This window comes from Biomphalaria glabrata, chromosome 8 (assembly GCF_947242115.1).
Source record: "Biomphalaria glabrata chromosome 8, xgBioGlab47.1, whole genome shotgun sequence".
Classification (NCBI taxonomy): Eukaryota; Metazoa; Mollusca; class Gastropoda; family Planorbidae; genus Biomphalaria; species Biomphalaria glabrata.
Genome location: NC_074718.1, coordinates 10,951,108 through 10,963,335, shown reverse-complemented (window position 1 = coordinate 10,963,335; position 12,228 = coordinate 10,951,108). Strand labels below are relative to the sequence as shown.

General features: G+C 33.5%; 1 protein-coding gene across 2 annotated transcripts; it reads left to right on the top strand.

Annotated features, from left to right (window-relative positions):
• Nucleotides 1–802: 802 nt before the first annotated feature.
• On the top strand, nt 803–11,825 carry LOC106053610 (electron transfer flavoprotein-ubiquinone oxidoreductase, mitochondrial-like). 2 transcript variants are annotated; one of them, XM_013209190.2, is made up of 15 exons: nt 803–934; nt 1,055–1,164; nt 3,336–3,437; nt 4,110–4,262; nt 4,500–4,576; nt 4,688–4,769; nt 5,278–5,396; nt 6,457–6,534; nt 6,666–6,878; nt 7,043–7,120; nt 7,624–7,767; nt 8,148–8,322; nt 8,666–8,848; nt 10,212–10,433; nt 11,494–11,825. In XM_013209190.2, the coding sequence occupies exons 2-15, from the start codon at nt 1,122–1,124 to the stop codon at nt 11,655–11,657; spliced, it is 1,833 nt and encodes a 610-aa protein (XP_013064644.2). In that variant the 5' UTR covers nt 803–934; nt 1,055–1,121; the 3' UTR covers nt 11,658–11,825. The 2 variants fall into 2 exon arrangements, with proteins under 2 accessions (XP_013064644.2, XP_055894880.1); XM_056038905.1 differs by lacking the exon at nt 803–934 and having other exon boundaries at nt 1,112–1,177.
• Nucleotides 11,826–12,228: the final 403 nt, after the last annotated feature.

Sequence of the window (12,228 nt, the reverse complement as noted above, 5' to 3'; positions counted from 1 at the left end):
CATATTTATGCAAATGGTTTTAGATTTTTTGTCAACATATTTTATTACATTTGTATTGCTAAGTTAGGCCTATGTAAGCTCTGTCATACTAACTACTACATTTACACACACACACACATTTTTTTTTAAAAGACAAAAAATCTATTTAGTATGCATATAAGTTGGGCATAATTTAAAAACACAGTTAATAAGTATTTTTTCTTATAATCGCATGAACTGCAGTGCTGCACACATTTTTTTTTTTTTTACGGCAATGTTTTTTTCTTCAGGACTTGAATAAGAGATTGACACTTTACAAAACAATTAGATCAATTATATATTCATTATAAGGCATCAGTTAGATCAGGTTCACATCTAACTTCACATTCACTTTCACCTATCCTTTGGTCTGCTGGACCGCTGGGTCCATTCTTCTTTGTCATTTGTTTTTGATAGAATTTCATTGTAATGTTCTTTCTGAAAATATTGAAACCTGCCTTTTTACTTGCCTGTGTGGACCACTTCGGGGGCTGATTTTGAGTTTGTTTCCACACAAACTGTCTTTGTAACCTTGTTTTTTTTAAATTGTTCTACTTGGGCACCACCAAATTCACTTCTCCTAGGGCCTCCAATTATCCAAGTTCGGCTCTGGTAGTTGCTCCGTCTGCCCTCCCCAAATTCTGCCCTTGACCTCCATTCAGATATTCCCCGAGTCTACCAAAGTAGGCAGGAGTTAAATCTTTACAGTCCATTTTTAGATCTAGATTTCCTTGTAGATTCCCTATACTCCTGAGTCTAAAGTACACAAATAATTGATCAGTCAAGGTCCAAAGTTCGTTTTCATTCAAGCTGTAACCTATTTTTTTTTTGTTTATTTGTGACCTAGAATCCAAACTAGAAGTCACTAGATCTAGATTCCTAGAACTATATATATAATTTTGAATACATTAAACAGGTCAGACAAATGACATACAATTTATCATAATTTTTTAAAATAAAAAGAGAGACAAAAAGAAAACCAAATGTTCATCTTGTTTTATGCTAGCAAAATAAAATTAGATTTGTTTCGTTTCAGGTGAGTCATTCAATTTCTATATTGATCATAAGTTTCATCAAAAGAAGGGGCTTTTACTCTATTGAAAATGGCAAACTTTTCCAATCGTTTGCCCGAGATAGCAAAACATGGTGAGTTGAGAAGGTGACAGTTGTTTTACTACTAGATTTATATACTAGGATAGATCATATAGATTAGTCTTATCATTATTTTTTTTATAAGGGTCATATCCAGTTTAGAATCTAGAGTTGGAGTCGTCTAGTCTACTCTACTGACTAACTCTAGACTCAAGTCAAAGACTGACTAGAGTCTAGTCACCACTACTGCACTAGAGTGTAGTAGTCACTAGACTAGAGTAGATCTCGACACATCACAACAGAGTTAACAGACTGAACAGTTACAGTCACACTTACAGTTACACTTTTTACACTACTTACAGTGTAACTGAGTCTGAGTCAGTGAGTTACCAACTTTGAACTTACTGTTAGTCTATTAAATTAGTCACAGTTAGTGTTACAGTACACTGACTGTGCACTGGACAACAGTCAATACTGGTCTGTGACTTGTCAACCTCGTCAGCTGACATTACTGACAACAGTTTTACAGTAGTTGATCTAGAATCTAGTCAAGATCTAGATCTATAATATTTTTATAACATAAAATAGAAATGATAGTTACAAGTTACAGTTGATAGATTATCATAATCATATTCATACCCATCCCCCATTGGCCATACTCATGATTATGATGATACTGGCCATAGATCTAGTGACTCTAGTCTACTACAGTCTGGTGATCTACTCATCTACTCTAGTTACTCTAGATTCTAGATCTATCATGTCTCATGATCTACTAACTACATTACTACTACTTCTAGATCTAGATCTATAGTAACTTTCAGTCTCTGAGTCCCTTTGACTTTGCCTTTGATTGACTTACTCAACTTACTGTTTAATAGTTTGAAGTTACAAAGTGCTACACTACAAAAAAACAAAAACAAAGGAAGGTACTAATCAGGGAATTCCTCTATGCTGATGTTGCAGCCGTTGTTGCTAAATGTACTACTCAGCTTCAGACCCTGGTTGGCAAACTATCAGCTGCATGCCAGAAGTTTGGGTTAAATTAAATATTAGCCAACGCAAGACTGAAATAGTAGTTCAGAACACAGATACTGCACCTCTCTTAAAAAACATAAATGGCCAACCACTGGATATTATTGACCATTTTTGTTATCTTGACTTCATCATCTCCAACGAATTTTTACTGGGACTGGATAAAGACATCAACAATATGATGGGCACCAAATGGCTGCAGAAAAGAGTATCTTGCTGACTAACAATGCCAAAGCCATAGTCTACCAGACCTGTGTGATGAGCACTCTGCTATATGGTAGTGAAACATGGCCAATCTTCTCATGGCAGGAAAAACACTAAATATCTTCCACCTCTGATACCTAAGGCGGATTTTAAAATAAGGTGGCTAAATAAAATAACCAATGAGGAAGTGCTGCAAAGAGCATGGTGCCAGGACATCTGCGCTGTTATCAGCAGAAGATGCCTTGGCTGACTTGATCATGCTCACAGAATGCCACAAGGTTGACTTCCACAAGACATTCTGTATACGTGTGTGCAAAAGTGAAATGAAGCTCTTCTAAATCAATACTAACAGTTGGGGACAAGTGGCAATTGATAGATCCACATGGAGAGTGAGAATAATGGAAGGGTCCCAGATTGCAGTTGTCATATACACTTGAAGTAGAACGAAAGGTGAAAGTGCAACAATGCCTGGTGATCACAGATGCCCAACCTGTGGCCGGAGCTGTGTATCAAGGATTTGCCTCTTTAGTCACACAAGAAGTTGCTAGGGAAAAGATTGTCTCTCAAGACATAAAATGCCACAGAGATCTAGATCTCTCTTTTCTATCAGATCTATCTAAACTCTGTATTCTGTAATTCATTAAATACCTACCAAGCCCTATCAATGTATTTAGAGTCCTACTAATTAAACAAAACAACGTTGATTGTTGGTAACTTTTTTTCTAGCAATAGCCGCGACTCCTGGCCACTATAACTTTGAAATGTTTTAAGACCTTTTAATACACATATACACAAATTCAAGGTCAAAACTAGCTATGATCTTTTATACACAGAATGCTTATCTGTAGTGTAATGCTTGCTTTAATCTTTTTACCCCCTTGTCATATATTTTTGTGTTTATCAAATAGTAAAATACTGATTATAAAAGGCAATGTTTATATAATATAACTAATATATTTCAAACTTGCAATTTTTTTTATTTCAAGGTTGCTATTTGCTTCGTTGTAAACGATTATTTACTACTGATGTTCCTCGAATCACCACTCATTACACAATACATCCAAGAGACAAAGATCCCAGGTGGAAAGGTATTTTATCTTAATACATTTATTATATTGAACAGCAATCTGAGTGTGTTTTCTTTATTTTTAGCATGTGTTTAAAAGAACAAAGAATCAAGATGTTTCTAATGGTACTCTATACAGACTTGTAACATGCCTTCCGACTTTTTCTTTCTTTTACTACCATGTTAAGTCATTCATATTAGTAGAAACTACTAAAAAAAATTGTTAAAATATATTTGAAACCTATTTTTGTGAAATGATAAAATATGTGTTAATTCCAGTGGGTAGAAGCTGCAAAACACTATAAACTAATGATTAAGAAATAATTGATAACACAGGTTGATATTCTTTTTTAGTGTTTGTCATTCTAAATGTGCCAGTATGGCAAAGCATAAAATAACTTACTTAAATAATAATTACTCTTTTCACATGCTTTTTTCTCTGAAGTTAAACATATAACGTAACCCAGTTTATATGGATGAAATACTTTTCTTAATGATTTAAAGGTTTTCTTAATTAGATATTTTGTATATAAAGAGGGGTTCTGTCATCGGTAGCCAAATTCATAATGAAACTGTTGAACTAATTCACTTTTTTTTTCTCTAATCACAATAAAATCTACTTCTCAGTCGTATTGTAATGTTTTACATGGTCAATATGTTAAATAATTGTGTGTAAATCATCTACCTCACTTAGATGTCAACATGGAAAGGTTTGCGGATGAAGCAGATGTTCTCATCGTTGGTGGTGGACCCTCGGGACTTTCAGCTGCCATAAAATTGAAACAGCTAGCCACCAGTGCAGGAAAAGACTTGAGAGTGTGCCTTGTAGAAAAATCTGCTGAAATGGGTAAGTTTTTTGCATTGACGTGATAGTTATCTTTTTATAATTATTTTGTCATAATATTAAGAGTTATGCTGAAAGGGAAGTGGTGTTATGTACTGTTGATGTGATATGTTAGAGGGGAACAAACAGTCAAGAAAATGTTGATTCATGATAAAATGTTTGATGTCATTCAATACAAAGTTTCTTTATGCTGATTACAAGTAAATGCATTTTTTTTTTTGTTGTTGTTGTTTTTGATAGGTGGTCATACTTTATCAGGAGCTTGCCTTGAACCAAGGGCCTTAAATGAGCTGTTTCCTAACTGGAAAGAACTGGGTGTAAGCATCTCATTTACACTGATTTTAGTATGCATTTTTAATTGTCTATTACCTAGCAAACATGAAAAAGCATCTCATCAACCAAAATATGTAATCTATATTTTAATTTAGGCACCAGTTACACAAGAAGTAACAGGGGACAAATTTTATTTCCTGACAGAGAAATCAAGAATACCTATTCCATTGCTACCAGGTATTTTTGTGTTTTGATCAGTTATAACTGCCAAGATACTTTAGTTTTCAGTCAGTTATAAGAGAGAGATTAATGAATTAGTGTGCAGTGAGTATTGGATTATCCTTTTTTTTTTAGATGTACGTTTCCTAGACTTAACATTGCTGTGAAACCTTTATGCAAATTACCGGGGTTCATATTTTGCCCCACGTTTGATGTAGATTCAAGCTGCTATGGGGATTCGTTAGTTGAATCAACGTTTTTGTTATCTATCAAGTCATTTTTTTTAGAATCTCTTTAATTTCACCAATGGCTACTGTATGTAAAAACGCATTTCGAAATGAATGAAATAATCTTATTCTCCGCAGTAAAAAATGTTTTATGTCCTATGATGAAGATTTTTGAAAATATAAATAGCCTGAATAAGCAAATGTTTTAGTTGCTTTTAATATTTACTTGTTGAACTGCTGCACTGCAGTAATGTGTAATATTTATAAGATAGAGTGTACTTTTTTTTTTATTTTGACAGGTATGCCTATGCAGAACCATGGTAATTATATCATACGATTGGGAAAGCTAGTCAAGTGGTTGGCTGAACAGGCAGAAAGTTTAGGAGTGGAATTGTATCCTGGAACAGCAGCGAGTGAGGTATGATTTTTTTTTTCTGCTTTGTGATGGTTTCAATTTTGTTTTTGGTGGCTAAACAGTTAAGTGCTGGGTTGCAAAACTGAGGATGTCATAGTTGAATCATGCTGGCACTGATATCTGAATATTGTCATCTGCAATAGAGCATGACACTAGTTTAGGAAATTTGGGTGTTGTGTTGACTAGAGAACATTTTCAGTAGCACTAGACCAGAAAAAAGAAACTCCTTAATCACTAACCTGTAATGTGCCACCATGTTTCTTTTTTTTTTTTTTTTAACTCTTTTTGTCCTTTATACCCAATAAACATTTAAAGAAAGGGACTTATCTATGAGCCTTTACTGTTTTATAGCAGTACCTGTTTTCTCTTCTTTTTAGTTTGTATTTTTATTATCAATGACAACAAAATTGACGGAATACCAACATATTAAAATACTTGTTTTATTGAACATGATAATATTACAGTAATTATGTTTCTTTCAGTCTCTATCAGGCTCTCTAAACTTTGTTACCTTTCAGGAAAAACTAAGAGAAGCTTTATGACAATCACTAGAATGGGCTTGACAGAAGAAACACATTGATTTGAAAAATTATATTAACAATGGTTTTGTTTGTGTTTTTTATAAAGCATATCAACTCAATCTGTCTGTCTCTCTGGTAAAAAGTTTGTACACGTTATTTCTCTCACACCCAATCTCAGATCAAACTGAAATTTTGCACAATTATTTCTTTTACTTGACAGCACAAGAAACAAAAAAAATTAACTAATTAGTTTATTAACTATTGGTAATTAATTATTTTGTTTGGTATCTCAAACAAGGGAAAGAATTTTTACTTGACTGAAGTGGTGGTATAAGCTGAATTAGTCCCCTTTATATGCTGCAGTCTGAGTCTTAGTGAACACAACATGAAAAATAGGATGAGACTATAGATCTATTATAAATTTAATTACATGACTGATCCAAACGGATTGATACAATTATGCTTAATGCAATCTTTGTTCTTTGATAACTATTTTTTCTTGTTTTATGTTGGGAATGTATTGACCTGAATTGTTTTTGCAGGTTCTTTACCATGAGGATGGCAGTGTCAAAGGGGTGGCTACTAATGATGTAGGGATAGCAAAAGATGGCTCACCAAAAGTAAGAAATTACATTTTGAAATATCAACTTGAATGTTGTATATGACACTAAAGATGGATTTGAATGTTGTACGTGACTGTAAACAAAACACAACATTTAATAATTGATTTATGGCTGCCTTATATTCACAGGATTCATTTCAAAGAGGCATGGAACTGCATGCCAAGGTCACCTTGTTTGGAGAGGGTTGCCATGGTCACTTGGCCAAAACTTTGTTTAAGAAGTTTAACCTTAGAGAGAACTGTGACCCTCAGCTCTATGGCATTGGTGTGAAGGAGTTGTGGGAAGTGGATCCTGCTTTGCATAAGCCTGGCTTGGTGGAGCATACCGTAGGATGGCCTTTAGTAAGTTTAACCAAGGTTTTATATTGTAGTTTATTTATGTTTTACGCTAAATAAAAAAAAGACTCATAAGGACACAACAAGACTTAATCTTGTTTAATATATATTAGTGCTTACAAAGTTTATGAAACAATGTATTGATCCTAACAAGGTGTGTGTTCTTTCAGGACAGAAACACATATGGTGGATCATTTCTATATCACTTAAATGATGAAGGAGCACCTCTTGTATCTGTTGGTGTTGTGGTGAGTGTTCTTTTTTTTTTTTTTTCATTTTATTTATTTATATATATTTTAAATATTTTTTTTTACATAATTGAAAGATTTTTTTTCTTATGATTTGCAGACTTTGCCACTAACAAAATATTGTATTTTCAAAACATTAGCATAAAATTGAATTATATCTTTGTTAGTTAACTTTTATTTATTTCACAGTTATACATATTTAGTTAAGAAAAAGTCAGAGAACTTGATTGTATTTTGTCAGTCATACATTTTTTATTTCCTAAAATGTATGGATCAACTTTAAAGACAAACTGTCCTTGAGTTCCCTTTCCTGTTAATTCATCAGTCAGTCGCATGACTAACCTTATTTAAAAAAAAAAAAAAAAAATTGACTAAAAATAGTCTCCTGTTATTATTAATTTAATTTTCTTTATGAGAGTTCTTGTTATAGAAGAGTTTTTAGTGCTATGATTGGAGTATGGATAAAAAAAATATTGTAATATTTGTTTGGTTTTGTCTATTAGGTTGGATTAGATTACACTAATCCTTACCTGAGTCCATTCTTAGAGCTCCAGAAGTTCAAGACACATCCAGGAAACATTAAATTGTTTCAGAACGGGAAAAGAATAGCTTATGGGGCTAGGGCACTCAATGAAGGAGGCTTTCAGGTCAGTTCATTCTATTTTAACTTTAACACATGGTAGCATTTTGAATTTCATTATGCCTAATAATATTGACATAGTTATGTCAGACATCGTGTTTATCACAACTGTTTCTTTAGTGCCTTTTTGATAGCATGGAGTTCTGTCCATTGGATACGTATATCTCTAGTTAATCATAATTAGTTTGTAAAGTTTGTTTATTGTTTTTTTAAGTAATCATTATTTCCATTTATTAGACCATAATCTTTTAGAGATTTTTTTTCCTTGTTGGATTCTAAATCTGAAAACAATTGTAAAACAGTGAATTTTAACATTTTTTATTTTGTATTATTTTTTAAAAATTTATTATAGCATTGATAAGACTGGATTTGTTAATTGTTTCTCAGAGTATACCAAAGTTGACATTTCCTGGGGGCTGTTTGATAGGCTGCAGTCCTGGCTTTCTAAATCTTCCAAAGATCAAAGGAATCCACAATGCAATGAAGAGTGGAATGGTGGCAGCAGAGGCTGTCTATGAGACACTGACTGATGAAAATGCTGCTTCTAAATCAAAAACAAAAGGTGACAACCATTTTTATTTATATTATTACAGGGCTTAAAGCTACTATTAAGATATTGCTATCTGAAACTTGTAAATCACAGAATACTCTAGATTAAGCAATCAAGTCAAAGAAGTCATAAAATAACTAAAAATTTTGGAATATTCATTTTTAAGAGACTTTGTTCAATAGCTAGTTGTAATCTTTATTCTACAAAGAGTTTTTTAATGAAGTAAAAGCTAATTACAAGTTAGCTTGATTTTGACTTAATTACATATCTTACATTTTTAGCATTAAGCTCTTCATTTATTGTTATTATCATTTGTATTGTCATTAATTAGTTCCTATAATCTACTTCCTGTCAGGCTTTGATCCAATTTCATATGAAGAAAAAATGAAAGCTAGCTGGACGTGGTCAGAGCTGAAGTCCGTCCGCAATGTCCGTTCTTCTTTCCACACATCTTTGGGCTTGTATGGAGGAATGCTGTACACTGGTGTTGTGTATTACATCCTGAGAGGCAAGGAACCATATACCGGACATATTAAAGGTACATTTATCTTTATGAAAGAAAAAAAACAACCCATAAATGTAATCGTTTTAAATAATTAAAGTACCACACTTTTCACTGCATATTTATAGTTGACTTACTTACTTGACTTAATCCTGTGCACTTCTCCACCGAACTCGGTTCTGAGCAGCTTTCTTCATCTGCTCCCATGTCATTCCAGTACCCTCGGCTTCACTGATGACTGACCTCTTCCAGGTTTGCTTGGGTCTGCCCACTTTCTTCTTTCCTTGTGGGTTCCAGTCAAGTGCCTGCCTTGCAACATTGGTAGCTGGTTTTCGCAGGGTGTGTCCTATCCAGCTCCATTTTCGTTTTGTGATGTCTTGGGCTATGGGCTTTTGTCTAGTTCTCTCCCACAAATCGATAGTAGTTATCTTTTCTGGCCACCTAATTCCTAATATCCGGCATAGGCATCTGTTAACAAAGGTCTGGAGCTTTTCCATATTTGTTTTAGTGACTCTCCAAGTTTCTGAACCGTATAGAAGAACAGACTTAACGTTTGTATTATAGATTCGTATCTTGTTGTGTAGAGATAATGCCTTAGAGCGCCATATAGTTTGAAGATTTTATAGTTGACTACATAAATATTTTTTTCTCTATTAACATTGTTTCAGACAAGTAGCTATTATGGACTGGTTAAGCTTATTTATTATTCTTTATTATTTCTAATGTTTATACTAATAAGAAAAAATTATCCACTCATATTCCAGACTGTTCATTTGATATGTTTAACACTCTACCTTTCATTGCTTATTTGTGATACTGCTTATATCATCCTCAGATATTTATGTTGTGCTCTGTTGTAAGCTTACATTAAATAGTTTGTGTTTAAACTTGTGACTTTTTTTTTTTAAAGATATGCTATTTGAGAAGGGAATAGCTGCATTTGTTTATAATGTGATACAGTTTATTGATAAGCCTTGTGCACTTGATATAAATGTAATTAATTTCATTAAAAGTTTTTGTGAACATCCCTGGGATGTTTTTTAAAATATTGTTGTCAATATGCATAAGGCATTGGAGGCGCGGGGAAAGTAAAGGTGGTTGGTCGTTGTGCTGGTCACATGACATCCTTGTTAACCATGGGTCACAGAAACAGATGATCTTTACATCATCTGCCCTAATTATCGCAACGTCTGAAAGGGGAACTTTACTTTACTATAAGGCATTGCAAATGCTATATCTTCTGTCTTTTATCAACTGATATCTTTTAAGGCAAAGCTACAGTTTTAATATTTAGATCTAATAGTACAATGCTAATCAAAACAATTAGATCATTAACTGTCTATTCTCCGCACACGTCTGTAACCCTTTTAAATGTCAGAAAATACTAATGCATTTTCAGATGCAGACCACAAATCACTACAGCCTATTAACGACTGCAAGCCTATATCCTACCCCAAGCCAGACAATGTTGTGACCTTTGACCTGCTGTCCTCCGTAGCTCTAACAGGAACCAACCATGACCACGATGAGCCTCCTCACCTGACCTTGAGGGATGACAGTGTTCCCATGGCTAAGAACTTTGCCATCTATGGCGGCCCTGAGCAAAGGTTTTGCCCAGCTGGTAAGTATTGAATGTAAAAACAAGACACTTTTAAAATCTCAATTTGTTTGGAAAGTGTTGTAAGTGACCATTCTTTCTTTCTGACCCACTTACTATTTGGATCTCTACTCTACGAAGCTTATTGACATCCACATCTGTCCCTTAACTTTCATCGTAAGGGTGCTGTACAGTTTGTGTAAATGAATCCCTCCACTCTTTTATGTCAGCAGCTTTGTTAGTAAATTATTTCAGATAAAAAATGCCTTCAACACTGAAAGAAATTGGTATGCAAATCATGTATTTAAAAAAAAAAAAGCTTTTGACCGGTTATGGCATAATGGCATGTGACAGGAGATGAAGGATTTCAACTTAAGTACATTTCCGATGTTATCACAGCCCTTTATCACAATGCAAAAAGCTCAGTACTTCTGAACAACCAAATTAGAGAAAAATTTAGGAGATTGATTGGAGCTAGTCAAGGATGCATTCTTTCCCCAGCTCTTTTTTAACATATTTTTAGTCTATCATTAAGGAAACGCTCAAAAAGATTTACTCCTAGTGTGACAATGTTTAACACTCTTGTTTCCAATCTTAGGTTTGCAGATGATATAGACCTCATATGAGAAAATGCAGACAGACCAGGCACAAGATCTTAATTTAAAACTTGATGTTGCAGCTAGGGCATAGAAATTAGTGCTGAAAAAAGCATTGATTATAGTGGAGATAATATGAGATGTTGCATACTGTTGCATGAGGATAGCTCATTTAAATACCTAGGGTCAAACATTACAGGAGATAGAGGAACATTAAAAAACCTGTTTAATCTTGGAATTCACTCTCATGAGTAAACTGTGGAAAATTTGGAAGAGTAACATCAGCTTCCCAATAAAATAACATAATCACTAACAATCAATTCTATGTACTGGCAGCTCACATCAAACATGTTACATACATTTAGTTATCTTTGATTAATGATTTTTTTTACATGTTAATAATATAATAAAATGATGTAATAAAAAAAAAAATAAGCTGATGTTTAAAGGTTCTAAAGGTTTATTTTGTATATGTGTGTGTCTTCCAGGTGTTTATGAGTATGTGGAAAGAGAAGATGGCAAAGGTCACAGACTCCAGATCAATGCTCAAAACTGTATTCACTGCAAGACCTGTGATATCAAAGACCCAAGCCAGAACATCAACTGGGTTTGTCCTCAGGGAGGGGAAGGGCCAGCTTACAATGGAATGTGAAAACAAATGTTTCTGCCTTAATAAACATATAGTATTTTGTTTGTATATAATCTGCTAGATGTGTACCACAGAACATACACCCAAATCTAGATCAGAACTTGTGCAATCCTATGACATACTTCTTCTCCTTAGAGCTTCATAGAAAATTATGAGTGAATTTTTTTTTTTTAATTACAGTGCTAAATATTTTTATATAGCCTACCCTAACTACTGCTTTTGTTTATATTTTTAAACTGAACAAAAGTTATACGCAATTTTGTTATTCCTTTTTGTTAATGGCCAGTTTTTTTAGAATTTGATTTGCTTTTTAATAATGTTTAATGACCGGCAGAAAATGTTGTGAATCGATTTGGAAATTATTTAGCAAGGAAACATGACTAAAGATCAAGTATTTAATGGTCAATAATTTTAGGACATATTCACAAATCTTTATTTGTAAAATTGTTTTTTCTTTTTTTTTCTGTGATTTATTTTGATGTTTTGTTTTATATACATAGCTATCAAAACCCTCTTAACCATTTCTATCAAAAAGTTGCAACTTGTTCATGTGTGATATACCCAAGTCAATGTT